This window comes from Urocampus carinirostris, chromosome 3 (assembly GCF_059441175.1).
Source record: "Urocampus carinirostris isolate Australia breed hairy pipefish chromosome 3, RoL_Ucar_1.0, whole genome shotgun sequence".
NCBI lineage: Eukaryota > Metazoa > Chordata > Actinopteri > Syngnathiformes > Syngnathidae > Urocampus > Urocampus carinirostris.
The window spans coordinates 13153308-13169770 of record NC_142351.1 but is presented as its reverse complement, the minus strand read 5'-3'; the positions used below and the strand labels follow the sequence as shown (position 1 = coordinate 13169770).

At 41.4% G+C, this 16463-nt stretch overlaps 1 protein-coding gene across 3 annotated transcripts in view; it reads right to left on the bottom strand.

Moving 5' to 3' along the window:
- Positions 1-2721: 2721 nt before the first annotated feature.
- LOC148368727 (signal peptide, CUB and EGF-like domain-containing protein 3) overlaps positions 2722-16463 on the bottom strand; it is a 192650-nt gene continuing 178908 nt past the window's right edge. For 2 of the 3 annotated variants that reach the window (XM_088330756.1, XM_088330753.1), the window contains 7 exons: positions 15110-15271; positions 14872-15039; positions 12497-12658; positions 12226-12423; positions 9433-9585; positions 9270-9349; positions 2722-6099 (listed from right to left, as the gene is read on the bottom strand). In XM_088330756.1, the coding sequence (XP_088186882.1) occupies positions 5947-6099; positions 9270-9349; positions 9433-9585; positions 12226-12423; positions 12497-12658; positions 14872-15039; positions 15110-15271 (1076 nt within the window). In that variant the 3' untranslated portion in view covers positions 2722-5946. The remainder of the gene's footprint in view (positions 6100-9269; positions 9350-9432; positions 9586-12225; positions 12424-12496; positions 12659-14871; positions 15040-15109; positions 15272-16463) is intronic. The other variant, XM_088330754.1, reaches the window with a different exon arrangement.

The window sequence follows — 16463 nt, the reverse complement described above, 5'->3', positions numbered from 1 at the left end:
CACAAATACTACACTCAGACAGTAGAGAGAGGGGAAAGGAAAAGGGTGATGCACGGGAGTTTAAAATCGTACCAGCTCCTTGATGAAATGTTTTATTTTTCTAGATATTTTACAGAATTGGAAAATGTAATAGTGTTTGTGTTATGTTTATCCTACAGAAACCATAATAAAACAAAAACATATTTCCCTCCCCCATTTTTTCAATTTAGAAACATTTTCAGAAAAGCCCCAGTGAACCGATCGGCAGTGCTAAAGAGTTGCATGCGGCTCCTAAGCCTCGGTTTGCCGCCACCCAGTGTAAAAGTTGAATATCGGTGACAAGGCGTCAGGCCTCCAGCTCGCGAGTAACTGCCATTATTTTGCGGCTGGTGGGTAAATCTGTAACCAAGAGCTTGCTAGTAGCATCTTTGGTTAGCTGCATGTCAAGTCAAGTTTATTTGTATAGCCCTTAATCACAAGGAGTCTGAAAGGGCTGCACAGATCACAGACTATTGCAAGCTACAGACTATTATTACACCATCCCCTGATCTAAAACCTACATGAGGGCAAGGAAAAACTAAAAAACCTCAGCATGAGCAAAATAAAGAAACCTTGAGAACGGACTGCAAATTAGGTAATCCCCCTTCCAAGATGGCCAGGCAGCAATAACAAACAATACACAGATATTGTCAACATGAAATATTGGTCATTTCATAATTTATAGAATATGTGTGTTTTAAACCTAGACTTTAACAGTTCCACTGAGGTTACAGACCGCAGACTTTATCTCAGACGGCAGAGCATTCCACAGTACCGGGGCCCGAATGGACAATGCTCTCGAACCTGCAGATCTCTTCTTGGCTCTTGGGATTACTACTGCATGTGAGTTCAGGCGTTCTGTAACAAAGCGGCTGTGGCGTTATAACTGATTACAAACAAACCAACAAACATAGGAAATGTAAATACATCTCAGCGTGAGGCCACACATGATGTGAACCCCACACCACAGGCATGCGGCCCGTGATCAAACTTTTTACTGGTCCGCAGCGTCCGTCATAAAATTATTAATATGTGGCCCGCCAGTAAGTAATATTGACCGCATTATAAAATAAATTTGTTCCCCCAAAAATTCACAGTTTTACCAGAAGGCGGCCGTAGCCCTTAAGCCACTGTTCCCATTTCCGACATGGTGACTATAAATAAAAAAGGAAAGTTGACTGTGAGGGCCGCCGCTATCAGGAAAAGTGTAAATGGGAGTTTTTTTTCACCGAAATCCGAAACAACTGCGCTTCCAGAATTTTAAACGGGAGCGAGCACATTGATGTGCATTGGAGTTTGAGTCATGAGAACTTAAAATGTTAGTGTGCGTCAAGCAAAACGAAATGCTACCACTCAGTTCTCCTTCAGTTTGACTGTTATTATTTCAGTGAAAGGTCATTGTTTTTTGTCACTTTTAGTCGTTTAATATTGTCAGCGATCGCTATTTTAGTTGAGTTTGACGGTTTCCTTTCTGCGGTGTGGTGATTTATGGGTAATGTAGTTGTTCGATTCAAACATGTGTGAGGAGTTAGTATAGTGAATGCTGCTGTAAAATATATATAATTTATTGTTTATTTGGTACTTGAACTAAAAGTAAAGTCATTTTAGCTTATTGTATTATAGGTTTATGACCTACCTGACTGAATGCTGCTGATGGATCCAATAGAGGAAATTACCGGTAAATCTACAGTAAGAATTGTAACACTGGTTTTGCTTCCTCTGCAACCCTTTCGATAGGGAGAAACTCAAAAAACGAACCCCGCGAATCAAATGAAAATGCTACAAAGGAGAGCTACAAGGTCGCCAAGCACTGCAAACCTTTCACAGCTTCAGTTTAAAATGATTTTGGCTTTATTAATTATTGAAATGCTTTTAGATACTTTAGTTTGTATGTGTCTGATGTGTGTTTTCCAGCTTAATTTATTGTCTATTATGACCCCTAAAAGCTTAATTTCTGATACAGCTTCTATTGCAGCACCATCCATTTCACTGTGTCATAAAAACGGTAGAGAAAATTCGATCGGCCCTCACACATTTTCAAGCTTTCTGAAACCAGTCAGTCAGCAATGGGTTTTGTGTGGGCACCCATAGAAAAAACGTAATCACACGCTCATCTTTACACAACTTTATTTACAATTTGCCAAGAATAAAAGTGGAGAGTTTCTCCACATAAATCACACGTGAATCTCCAAAAGTGCCCAACGCCTCCTGGACGCGAGCTCATATCAGACTATCGCTACCTGGACGCTAATTTTGGCGATCGGTGGATTCCAGGCCTTCCCGGACTTATTTTCAATGAACACATTGAATGCTTTTTTCTTTCTTTATGGCACTAAAAACCAGAGATTATATGCTATCCGACAGACATGGGACCAAGTCACACATGTGCAAGTCTCAAGTAAGTCTCAAGTCTTCACCTTCAAGTCCCAAGTAAGTCCCAAGTATTTTTTTCTTGGGCAAGTCAAGTCACAAGTCAAGTCCCGAGTCTTAGATTGCCAAGTCCAAGTCAAGTCACAAGTCATAAAAACAGCGACTCGAGTCGACTCGAGTCCAAGTCACTAAGTCTCAAGTCCCCATGTCTGCTATCCGATACCTGACGCTACATGAAGTCTGTCTTAAACGGGAGCAAACTGGGGAAGATGGAAAATAACCGTTGGACCTTCATACTTTTCTGTCTTACACACATCAAACATGGTTTTAAAATAAGGCTGACATACAGAGTGTTTATTTCAATACGTATTTTGGGCAAGAATGAGTACAAATGTCACCTCTATATTGCAATTGTACATTGTATTTTTTTCTTTTTGTCTTTTTTCTTTACTGTCGACGTGGTGTATCGTCACGCCTCTAACCGCTAGTGAGCGTTCATGAACAGACACGTTACGAGGAAATAAGAACAGCAATTCCATTCATTTAAAAAGACAACACAAAAATTCTGACATTTACATGAGCAATAACAATTCAAGTGCAAATATCGACTCTATGATACATCATAGCAAACTCTCTTAAAAGGCAACGATCTTCAACCGAAAAGAAAACAAAGAAACGATTCAGGCTGCAGGTATAGAAGCTGATTCTGTGGGGGGCGAGACCTTTTTATGCCTACGATAAACAATAACAAGGGGCCAGAATTAAAACGGAACGAAACATAAAAAACAAGGGCGTACATTTGACATGGACGGGAGGAGACGTGGTCCACCGATATTGAGGAATCATTGTTTTATCCTGACCAATAGTAAGTGATTACAGTACTTCAATCCAATTGAGAATCTGTGGAAAGAACTGAAAACTGCTGTTCACAAACGCTTTCCATCCAACCTCACTGAGCTCGAGCTGTTTTGCAAGGAGGAATGGGCCAAAATATCAGTTTCTCGATGTGCAAAACTAATAGAGACATACCCCAAGCGACTAGTAATCGCAGCGAAAGGTGGCGCTACAAAGTATTAACTCAATGGGGCTGAATAACTTTGCACACCCACTTTTTCATTTTTTATTTGTTAAAAAAAGTTTGAAATATCCAATAAAGTGTGTTCCACTTCATGATTATGTCCCACTTATTGTTGATTCTTCAAGAAATTACAGTTTTATATCTTTATGTTTGAAGTCTAAAATGTTACAAAAGGTCCAGAATTTTCAATACATTTATATGGCAAAGGATGAGTGACCATTTGAACGTGATTAAATGTAATTATTTTGTATTAGGCCTGGCAGTTAAATGAATCCTCTGAAAATCATTTTTGGGCCCTTTTTAAAACAAGTCGGGCTTTTTCCCATTTCCAGTCTTTATGAAAGGTGACCAAAAAGCAAGACACGACGTGGACGCAAGGGGTTTTCGACGTGAAGTTTTTTTCTTTTGAACCACGCCTCCAATTGCTCATCAGCTCCTATTTGGTAAATTCTTCCATCTCAGACTTATTGAATTATACCCTGTTGCTGTTTTTTTTTTAGATTGCAAACCGGCATTTTCATTCATTGCACTTAAGAGAGCAAAATAGACTCGTCGTTTACACAAAAACTCGCCCTATTTCGAAGAACTGTCTTCACGCGAGTCGTGGAGTCAGATGGCCGTCTTTAAATTCTATATTTTAGGGGGCGTGATTCTACGGGTCGGGTCGGCCTGGCGAAATCCAACCCCCGTCTTCTTTATGTTCAATATTTACAAGTCCAAACGCCGTCGACCTGCTGCGCAATGCAAAATTACCAAATCTTCCGCACTATAAGGCGCAGGGGTTATAGGGCGCACCCCCAAAAAATAGTTTTTGGTCCTATAGTTCCCATACATAAGGCGCACCGGATTATAAGGCGCTACAATGGGAATGTCGACAAAACAGTCAGATAGTTCAGTCAAACTTATTACCCCCTTAACATTCCGAAAGCTTGCAAAGAAGCAAATACGTGTCTCAGACATGTACGGAAACAGTGTCTGTACGATGTCACTCAAATGCATCGTTCCAAATATCATTCGGAAGGTTAAAGTCTTGGGATTTAAGAAATGCCAACCATTCCTTAGCTTCTATTTTCTTTTTCGCTCGCAACTTTACTGTGCATATGACAATAAACACTTGGAATTGAGTTTAATTTAAAAATAAACTCATCACACAAACATCAAGATCGTTCTAAAACAAGATACCGGGAAAATATAAAGCCGCATAGCTCATCTAAGTTCTCACGTTCAATAATGATACGCAACCATGGTCTTCTTACAACCGTGAGTGTAGTAAATCCAGGAGAGTAAAATATTTACAAATACAGAATAGTAAAAATGTTTTTCTATGCCGTAGTGCAACCCAACATAAGATTCACATCCATCTTTTTCGGCCAATTGCAGGCTTTGTTTCGCCCCTTTAGCCTATGCGAGCCTGTAAATGATAAAAAGGATCCGCCCCCTTTACCTCCGAATAACTTTAGCCAATAGTGATCGATTCAAATGATTATTGACACATTGGCTGGGAAATGAAACGCTGGCATATGTATCCCAGCATACACCGCGGACCAGCCTAGTCGGCGGCTGCTTGCCTTAGTTGCGAGGCTTTGCGACTTAATATTGATCCATATATAAGGCGCACTGTATTATAAGGCGCATGGTCAGCTTTTGAAAAAAATAAAGGTGTTTAGGTGCGCCTTATAGTGCGGAAAATGCGGTACTTTGCGGTGAAACAAAGGACATTCTTTGCTTCCTTTTCACTTGGATCCCTCACATCATTCATGAGTACACGAGAAAGACAGGATGAGATTGAAGAATTAAAGTGACCGTTTACAAGAAGCAGCAAACATCATGCCCCTCAAGGACATTCTACTCTCACGCCAGCTCCCAGACACATTCCACATCATCTCATTCCTGTGGCTCTCCCCACTTATTTGTTTTTTTCAGTTTTTTTTTAAGGTTTTACAAAAATCTCCTGGAATGATTAACCACCTTTTTTTCGTATTTGCTTTAAAATTGCCTGGGGGGGAAGAATAATAGAGAAGGGAAAAGGACAACAGAAATGCTGGAAAAAGCTGCTGCAGTCTAGACAGCAAAGATGAACTGTTTTAACAGTAAAAACTGCTCTAAGAGCTCCAACATAGTAAGGCTTTAAATGAGCTGGAACGCAACCGGGACACGAATTCGTGAGCAACTACTTCTCCTCGAGGACACACGCACACTTATGTGTGATGGGGTTACACAACACTTGCACAATACTCACAGTCATACTTGTCGGAGCTGGACAACAGAGTGAGTCAAAACCAAACCCCCTCACATTTTCTACGCTGCAGATTGAATAAAATAAAATAAACGATTTTTGCAGGTTGGTCCTTGGAAATCCGAAAGAGGGATGGGAAAAGCAACTATGAAAACGTGTATTTTTGCGTGTCAAAGTCCTTTACGAGATGGGGATGAAGCCAGTAGGGGGTCGGGAACGGGGGTCCTTTACTGAAGAGGGCCGTTTACTTGTAGGGTCGCAGGAACGCTGAGACTTTGCTGCTTATGAGACGGATGAAGGATCGGGGAAGCATCTCGTTGGATTCCCGAGTGGTGTACTTGAAGTAGTTGTTTGGGTGAGCCAGCACGTCAAAAAGAGTCTTTATCAGTTTTTTATCCTGAAAACAGAAAATAGTATTGAATTACGGCTCATCGATCGCTTAACCGACAAGGTCGTCAAGGCACCCATTACTGTGGTGTGTCTTGGGTAGAGGTAAGGTCTTGGACCCAAAATTCCGGTTTAAAATGTCAATCATTAGGTCGAGCCCTGCGTTTTTTTCTTTTCTTTTTTCTTTGGGGATGATCTGCACAGCATGCATTTACTTTTATTCAAGTGATTATTAGATGACTGTTTTTTACTTCTACATGAGTAATATTTTTCTGAACTAACAGTACTTTTACTTGAGTAATGCAGTTCGCCGCCGTATTTTTCAGCTTACCAAACTATCAGTTCAACTCTGAATAACTAAATCCAAAGAAATATTCATCTTGGGTGTCACAATAGAAGATGAGTGTTCTCGTTTGCCCGCGTCCCTGCGTCCTAGACGCATAATTTTTGCTGGGGACGCATTGTGTCAAATCAACGTGCGTCCCCGGGACGCAACTTGTTTGACACCAAATTGTCATTATTACCTGATTACTTTTTTTTTTTTCTCAAAGATTTACCGCACTCCAAACTTTTTGTCAGGCAGATCCGCCATTGTTGTTTTGGTCTCGCGCCGATCTCGGCGAACGAAATCTCGTTGCTTCGAGATGACGTCATTGTTTTGGTGGTTGTCGAGTGAAAGAGAAGTATATCTCCGTAAAAACAGTTGGTATTAGGTGCAAATCAACAAAAAATTGGTAATTTCTTCAGTGTCGATAATAAGTCAAAACATGATACAGAAAGTGGTAACAACAGCAATAATTCCAGCACAAAAAACGGCGGAGAAATTCTTCAGAACACCGCAAAGGCAAGGAAAACACGTGTTTTGAAGCGAACGATTCGACAAAAGATAAACAAAAGAATACTCATAGCAAGAAAAAGACTTTTCTGCCAAAATGGACTCAATTATATTCCTGGTTACGCTATGAGGAGGATGATAATGGAGGCTACATGTTCTGTGATGTGTGCACCCGGCGTGACAAAAAAACTGGATTGCATAAATCATTTCGCAATACGAACTTTCAGAAAAGCACATTGGATTGGCACAACGACAATGAAAACCACAAATTAGCTATGGAAATTCCGTTGCTGCAATTGGAGCTTGAGAAGGCATTACAACTGTGGCGGGACAGCAAACCACAAAAAATATATGAACTGAAAAATCTGAAGTGATTGAAACTGCATGAATATATAGACTAATATTTCAGCAATATTATTTTGAATAATGTACAATATTTTTGTGAACTGAAGAATCTGAAGTGATAACTGCTTTGTATTACAAATTAAGTGTGATGATTAAAACTGAATGAATGTATATATTTATATATCTATTTATATATATTTGTCGCCGATTTACAATTTCAACCCCGACAACATTAAATTTTGGGGACCCATAGATCTCTGTTGGGACCCATAGATTTTTGAGCATGCGAGTCCCCGGGACGCATTACATTTCAGAGGTAAAATGAACACTGGAAGATGCACGGCTTCTTATTTCCACCTCTTCGTCCCTTACGTCAGACATCATTCCTGCTCTCTGCCAATAGCTTACAAACTTAACAAACTTTCTTTCTGCTTTTTGGCCACATATTTTACTATTTACATCTAGTAAACTGCAGAATGTGATTTTCTTTTGGTGCCTTTACATTCAGTTTTATTTTGCTGCATTTGTTCATTTCGGCGCTGTACTTCGAAGCTGCGTACTTTAGCCGAAACGCCCGATTCAGTGCTAAAGTAAGACTTCTGGTTTACTTTGGTGCTGAAGTATAGCTTCGGGTTTACTTAAGGCTTGGTCCCTCAAATCAAATTAATCAGGTTTGGACGGGTTCGGGCTTATATGCCCGCGGGCCGGGTCTGTTCGGGCTGTTTTTATTCAGACCCGTTCTTACTTCTAGTTCTGAGCAAGTACAGTTTGTTGGTACTGTCCCTTTCCAGGCCATATAACAATATTGATGTTAGTGCTAAATCGCTGTGGGCTTACTTGTTCCGGAATTTTGAGTATCACATCGTACAATACGTATCCCATCACTTATGGTTTTCATATTTTTGATTGCATAATGACAAATGACACTTAAAAGGGACATAAAAAGGAACACAGAGTTAAAACAAAACTTCACAATATTGTATTCTTTAGGAATCAAAGACAGAAATGGACTTTTGATTTCTTTAGAGGTGTAAAGCATCGTGGTAATGTTGTCACCTTTTTGAGTTTTGTTCCTCTGTCTGTTCTCTCCCTCCTCCCTCTTTCCCAATTGTTTTGTTGGTCCTTACTTAATTTAGTCAATCACTTTTTATTTTCCTCCTCACAGCTGTTGTAACTTGTCTTGATATCCCCACAGTTTTCCCTCCTATAACAACTCCTCCACTTTCCTTTCAGTACTCGGTCCCCTTGGTTACACACCTACAAAAATGTTTGCTGAGGTTCCCAGGCTAATTTGTTAATTTGACTATTATTGCGGAGAGTTGTTCCTTTTTTTTATTGATTTGACTGTTATTTCGCTAATGTCTGTTATTTTGACTATTATGCGCTGTTTACATCATTGTCACGATTGGCCGATAATATGACTGTTGTTTGATTTCTATGAACTGCTTGTTTGTAACCCCTGAGATCAAGTAAAAAAAAACGAGCTTGGGGGAGGACGTTTTTGAACTGGAAATTTCTTATCGGAGGTTTTGGTTATCTCTGTTCTCCTGGCAAGTTCAAAAAGCTTTTATGTCTTCTCTCCTTATTTTAAGTGTCTACTAAACCATCCATCCATCCATTATCTGCATTGTTTATCCTCAGTAGGGTCGCGGGGGTGCTCGAGCCCATCCCAGCTATCTTCGCTCAGTGGGCAGGGGACACCCTGAACTGGTTGCCAGCCAATCGTAGGGCACATAGAGACAGACAACTCACTCGCTCATTCACACCTAGGGACAATTTGAACCGGCCAATTAACCTGAAATGTATGTTTTTGGAATGTGGGAGGAAACCCACGCAAGCACGGGGAGAACATGCAACTCACACAGGAGGTTCGATCTCATGACCTCAGAACTGTGCCACACACGCGCTAACCACTGCGCCACCGTGCTGCACTCTACTAAACTAGAAACCTATCATTTACCTTAGTCCTGTTTGTTTACCATTTATTCTAAAACACTAACCTTGAGGATTTCTTGATGATTTTCCGAAGCGTAGAGTCGTCCATCCCGTACGATGTCCTCAACCAGCTGTTCGTAGTCCTCTAAAGAGACACACACAATGCGGTGAATTTTCAAACAGCACATTGGATGCCGAGGAGTGCCGCCAGCTGTTTGAGAATCTCACCGTCATAAGTCACGTAAGGGATCTGGAAGCCCCGGGCGCTGTTGGCCTCATTGGACTTGAAGTTAATCCAAAGGCGCCTGGAGCGCGCTGTGAAGGCGATGGGCCGCTCGTACGTTTGACACGTCTCATAAGTGGTGATGGATGTAGCTGACCCTTGCGAGAGCACAGGAAGGGCAATGATGAAAAGAGTCGACAGTCGCGCCAAGTTTTCCGTGAATTACGGACTATAGAGCGCACCTGAATAAAAATTGCATGCTCAAATTCAAGAATTAAACTGTATTTTGTCTTTGTAAAAGCCGCACACGGTTTTAAGCCGCAGGCTTAAACAGCCATAAGAATGAACTGTCAATATCTTACATTACAACATGGGGAATTTGCAGAACGACAACGGCCCCTTGCCCATACAAACCTGATATCGTTTTCAGCTGTGTCGTTTTCAGTTCTGCTCGGAGATGTTTACATCAATTCTTTTTGGATTATGTGACCATTACAAAGACCAGCACGTATTTACAAACAAACAAAATGGGAATGAGGGCTGCGTTGCATATTATGTGAAACCTTAATTTCTTAAAGACAGCGCCAAGGCAACCATGCTGTGGAGAGTAGTGCTTGATTGCAACAAAGACATAAGCAGGAACGGAACAAATTTTCTTCGCTTGTCATCGTTCCTCGAGGATTAAAGGAAACCTGACCTGACATTGACGCCGATGATATGGAAAGAAAAGTATAGCGTTGTTGATAGATAATTCCTGCAAGTGTTCTATCCATATGTAAAAAAATATATAGGACTTGATTTGTGGGTGAAAAAGTTGAAATAGTGTATGTTGTAAATGTTGAATAAGGCAGTGTTCTCGTCTGCCCGCGTCCCTGCATCCTAGACGCATCATTCTTGCTGGGGACGCATTGGGTCAAATCAACGTGCGTCCCTGGGACGCAACTTTTTTGACACAAAATTGTCTCTTTTTAGAGAACCGGCTTTTTCAGCTCAACTCATTAAAGAGAGCCGGCTCTCAAACGGCTCACTTGCTTTGATGCATTAGATTACGAATTATGATGTTGTATAAAGAAGTTAATAAAAAAAGGAAGTATAAAAGGAGAAAATGAAAAAAAAGACAGGTTTGTGGTTATCCTTTTAATCGGTATATTACTAACAATAAATTGATGCAGAAAATGAATTAATAATTTGATGATTAAAACTGAATGAATATATAGATTTGTATTATATATTTGTCCCCGTTCTACAATTTACACCTCGATAACACTAAATTTTGGGGACCCATAGATCTCTGTTGGGACCCATAGATTTTTGAGCATGCGAGTCCCCGGGACCCATCACTTCTCAGAGGTAAAATGAACACTGATAAGGTACAGTCAAACCTCCCGTTTTGCTCTTGTCATGCATTATATGGATAATGGTGGCAAAAAACATGGACTCCTTTCTCTCAAAGGGCTTCATTAATGTTTTCAGACATCACTGTGGTGTTGTAATTAGAGCGCATGCGCTGTTTTCTTCATGTTCGCCACAACAAAAAGAAAAAGCCGCACTGTATTTACAGTAAAGCTGCATTTTTTATAGGCGTTAGTTATGTGTCAATGTTGGGAAGAGTAAGGTGATGAAGTGTTCACGTGATGGAGTGGGCATGACGTTAGAAATCAGGTTGCATGGACAGGTGCTGGAAGAAGTTGAAAGCTTTAGGTACTTGGGTTGTGATGTGGCTGCAGTTGGTGGAATGGAGTGTGATGTATTGCACAGAGTGAATCAAGGAAGCAAGGTTTTAGGTGCTCTGAGGAGAGTGATGAACAACAAGAGTATGAGTATGGATGTTAAGACGGGACTGTATGAGAGTGTGATTGTGCCGAGTGTTTTCTATGGTGCAGAGACTTGGAGCCTGTACGCAGATTTAAGAAGGAAGTTGAATGTTTTTGAGATGAAGTGTTTGAGGACTATGTTAGGAGTGACAAGATTGGATAGACTGAGAAATGAAATTGTGAGAGAGAGAACTGGAGTCGTTGTGGAACTGAGCAAGCGTGTTGATAAGAGAGTACTCGGTTGGTTTGGACACATGGAGAGGATGGATGAGGAGCGAATGTTGAAGAGGATCTACAGAGAAGAAGTCAATGAAGGGAGACCAAGAGGAAGGCCGCGATTGACGTGAATGGATGGTGTTATGAGTGCACTGCAGGAAAGAGGTCTAAATATAATGGAAGCTAGAGCTCTTGTTGGTGATAGAACGGAGTGGAGAGGTGTTGTGAAAGGATAGTGGCATTGTGGAGGCGTTCTTAATGATGGGCTGGGCACCCGTATGATGCGGCAGGGGTAAACCAGTGAAAGATGTCGGCCCTGCTGTTGAACAAAAGAGTGTGTTGTGTCACCCTGACCCGAGTGACATGGCCGCTTTCTGGTGTCCCGTTTCATCTGGAGGGACGAAAGCATGACCAACTTGGGTGCGGAGGTGCCTAACTTGTTTGGGTGTTTGGGCAATTGGGTTGGCCATGGTCCAAAAATTTTTGTGTGTTTTTTATGCTATTTATTTCCCTTTTATTTTCTTTTTTATTGTATGTGTGTGTCTTGCTGTCGGTCACCCCTCTTGAGGGATATGACCAAGGTAGATAGATAGATAGATAGATAGATAGATAGATAGATAGATAGATAGATAGATAGATAGATAGATAGATAGATAGATAGATAGATAGATAGATAGATAGATAGATAGATAGATAGATAGATAGATAGATAGATAGATAGATAGCAATAAAAGTAGCGGCTTGTCGTCCGGAATATACGGTACTCACAGTTCTTCCTCATCACCAACACGTCCCCGCACTCGTCTTCAGATGGCAGGAAGATCTCCGGCACCACGATGAGGATTTTGCGCTTGCTGGGCGGGTTGATGTTCCAAATGCACTCCACATTGGCCGGGTAATTTCCCGGATAGTTGGGCGACTCGATGTATCCCATGAATTCGCCCATCTCGCCGCCACACTGCCTGTCTAGTCACGCGCAAGCTCGACACGTCACGGTCGGACTCGATTGCGAAACTTGATGTGTCGTTTTAATACTCACTCTTGCACTGCGAGACGCTAGTTGCGCCGTCAAAATCCGTGGTGGTGTTACCGGGGCAGGAAATACAGTAATTCTGCCGGAATTCGGTCTGATAGGTTCCGACCGGGCAACGGATGCATCTATGCACTGTGGTGTTGTAGTAATGACCTGGGGAACACTGCACTGCAGCATCAAAGAAGATACACATGACATCAGCGTTTAAAAAAAATGTTCTTGGACTTGGTGCCAATGTTCCCTCTAATTTTCCAGGGGTCCGAGCTTTTACACAAAGTCGGTGAGCAACGCTTGAAACAACAGTGAGCAACCATAATCCCAAGTGTGGCAAGATAACTAATCATCAAACATGTCCAAAACTTGACATCAAGTTACATTTTGCTGAGTTTCCGGCAATTATTTTTCTCTTTTGAATGAATTGACTCATGTACTATTGCAAAGGTTGTACGGCCTACAAACGTCGTTTGTTCTTACAATTCTTTCACAAGATATCCGTTTCTTTTTAATTCCTGATATATTTTGTCGCATAATATTAACATTTTTGGGGGCTTATTTAGTCGGTTTTAAGATGCAGGAATGTACTTAATTACATTTTTTATGGGAAGTGCAATGTTGGCAACAAGATTCACTTGATATAATTGGAATTTATTTTAATGCAACACAAACTTTTTATTCTTTTTTCAATTAAATCAAATTAAATTCCTTTAAAAAAAATCTCATTGTGTTTATTTTTACCTAGCTGTTACTTTTTTCTTTTTGCTCTCTATTTACTTTTTTCCCACATTTCTTTCTTTTCTTTTTTTCAGGCTTTTTTCTAAATTTTTCATTCTTTTTTTTCTTCCTTTTGTTTCTTTTTTGTCAGCTTTTCACTACTTTTTCATTTTGGTATTTTTTTCTTTTTTGTTTTATTCCCCCATTCCTTTAAGTCATTTTGTGCATAATTTTACATAATATTTGGTCATGTTGGGATCAAAGAAGCAAAAACAACTTGAAGAGCCGTTTAGGACCCGAAAGAGCCGGTTCCTTTTAGATAGATAGATAGATAGATAGATAGATAGATAGATAGATAGATACTTTATTCATCCCCAAAGGGAAATTCACATTTCCAGCAGCATCCCTGAGCTGAGAACAGTACAATAAACAAGCCAGAAGAATACAATATACAAATACCCAGTGTGACGTGCAAATGCCCACTGTAGCGTGTTATATAGAGTAACTAAATAGTGCTACACAGAATACATATTGCAGTAAGATTCGGTAATATCCAATGTAGGTGGTGTGGTTTAATGTGGGCCTTTACTCTGCCGGGTGGAGTTAAAGAGCCTCATGGCATGAGGAAGAAAAGATCTCTTCAGTCTGTCGTTAGTACAAGACAGTGACAGCAGTCTGTCGCTGAAACTGCTCTTCTGTCTGGAGATAATGCTGTGTAGTGGATGCGATGGATTGTCCATGATTGACCTCAGCTTTTTCAGTGCTCGTCTCTCAGCTACTGTTGTTAGGCTGTCCAGCTCTTTGCCCACAACAGAGCTCGCTTTCCTAGCCAGTTTGTTGAGACGAGAGGCATCCTTCTTCTTGACGCTGCCTCCCCAACACACTGCCGCATAGAAGAGGGCGCTTGCCACTACTGTCTCATAGAATATTTTCAGGAGCTTTTTGCAGATGTTGAAGGAGGCCAGCCTTCTGAGGAAGTAAAGTCGGTTTGCCCTTTCCTACATAGAGCTTCTGTGTTGGCAGTCCAGTCCAGTTTGTTGTCCAGCTGCACACCCAGGTATTTGTAGGTCTGGACAAATTCTACAAATTCTCCCTTGATGGTTACAGGAACCGGGTGAGTTCTGGTTCTCCTGAAGTCCACCACCATCTCTCTGGTCTTGGTGGTGTTTAGGTGCAGGTGGTTTGCGTCGCTCCATCGGACAAAGTCCTGAATCAATTTCCTGTACTCCTCCTCCTGCCCGTTTCTGATACATCCCACGATCGCAGTGTCGTCGGCAAACTTTTGCACATGGCAGGACTCAGAGTTGTACTTAAAGTCCGATGTATATAGAGTGAATAGGAACGGAGAGAGAACGGTCCCCTGCGGAGATACTGTGCTGCTAACCACAGTGTCCGAGCCGAAGAAGCCGGTTCTCGACAAACTCTACTGACTTTACTTTTCAACTTCGTTCAACATTGACTTCAAAATACCGCATTTAGGACACAACGTCAGGGGAACCCTTGTATTTTTACCTTCATGCACTGTAACTTTGACTTATGTCGCTTCTTAATTAGTAATTTGGAGCCCTCATTTTTGTGCGCTGGCTAGTTTTTTTTGCGCTGAGAATGTGCGAGCAGTGCGCAATTGCGCACGCACGCAGCTTAGAGGGAACACTGCTTGCTGCTCTTACCTTTGACCTCACAGTCGTGGAAGGAGCTAGCGCCCTCACGTTTGGTGCTCAGTCCTCCCCCGCAAGGGAAGCACAGCGTCCTACCTAGATCTGGCTGGTACATGCCTTGTGGGCAGGGTTGGCAAGGCTTGAAGCCATCGCCTGAGAAGAAGCCGGTGGAACATTGGCCTGAGGGGAGGAGACAGCTGCATCACATAGAGCGCCAGAAGCTTGAAGAAACAAAGAAGACCTTTGCTACCTGCGCACGAGGAAATGTTTCGAGCTCCAACTGGACCGTGCCCGTCACTGCCTGGGCAAAGGTCGCACGCCAGCTGGCCCTCACGCTCCTGGAAGGTGCCCGGCGGGCACTGGACGCAACGTTCGTGCTCACCGTGGTAGTATGAGCCTGGCAAGCACCTTACTGAAAAAACAAAATACTTATTTTTATATTTTATTATACACCGTCGTTTTGATAAGCATCTGTTGGAGACTGAATGGGCACCACAGAAGATAGAGGAGGCCATTATTCTATTTTGAATACACCACTGGGGACAATAGTAAACACACCAATGGAACAATCAAATGGTGGCCGAGTCTCTCTCTCTATATATAAATATTCAGTATACTGGACTGTCTCAGAAAATTAGAATATTGTGATAAAGTTCTTTATTTTCTGTAATGCAATTAAAAAAACAAAAATGTCATACATTCTGGATTCATTACACATCAACTGAACTATTTCAAGCCTTTTATTATTTGAATATTGCTGATTTTGGCTTACAGCTGAAAAAAACTCAAAAATCCTATCTCAAAATATTAGAATGCTTCCTCAGACCAAGTAAAAAAATAATTTTATAACAGCAAAACTAAATCAAACATTTGAAAATGTCCATTGATGCACTCAGTACTTGGTTGGGAATCCTTTTGCACGGATTACTGCATCAATCCGGCGTGGCATGGAGGCAATCAGCCTGTGGCATTGCTGAGGTGTTATTGATGCCCAGGATGCTTCGATAGCGGCCTTCAGCTCATTTGCATTTGTAGGTCTGGTGTCTTTCATCTTCTTCTTAACTATACCCCACAAATTCTCAATGGGGTTCAGGTCAGGGGAATTAGCAGGCCAATCAAGGACAGTGATGCCATGGTCAGTGCACCAGCTGCGGTCATCTCTCTTGGTTGTGCAGCGTTTCCGGCCACATTTTTCCCTTCCAACAGACTTTTTGTGGATATGCTTTGAAACTGCACTCTGTGAACAGCCTGCTCTTTGAGAAATTTCTTTTTGTGTCTTACCCTCCTGATGGAGGGTATCAATGATGGTCCTCTGGACAGCAGACAGATCAGCAGTCTTCCCCATACTTGTGATTTAGTTTACTGAACCAAGCTGAGTGTTTTTAAGGCTCAGGAAACCCTCGCAAGGTGTTTTGAGTTAATTAGATGATTCAGGTGATTAGTTGAATAGCCTACTTGTATACTTTTTCATGATATTCTAATATTTTGAGATATGATTTTTGAGTTTTCTTAAGCTGTAAGCCAAATTCAGCAATATTGAAATAATAAAAGGCTTGAAATAGTTCAGTTGATGTGTAATGAATCCAGAATGTATGACATTTTTG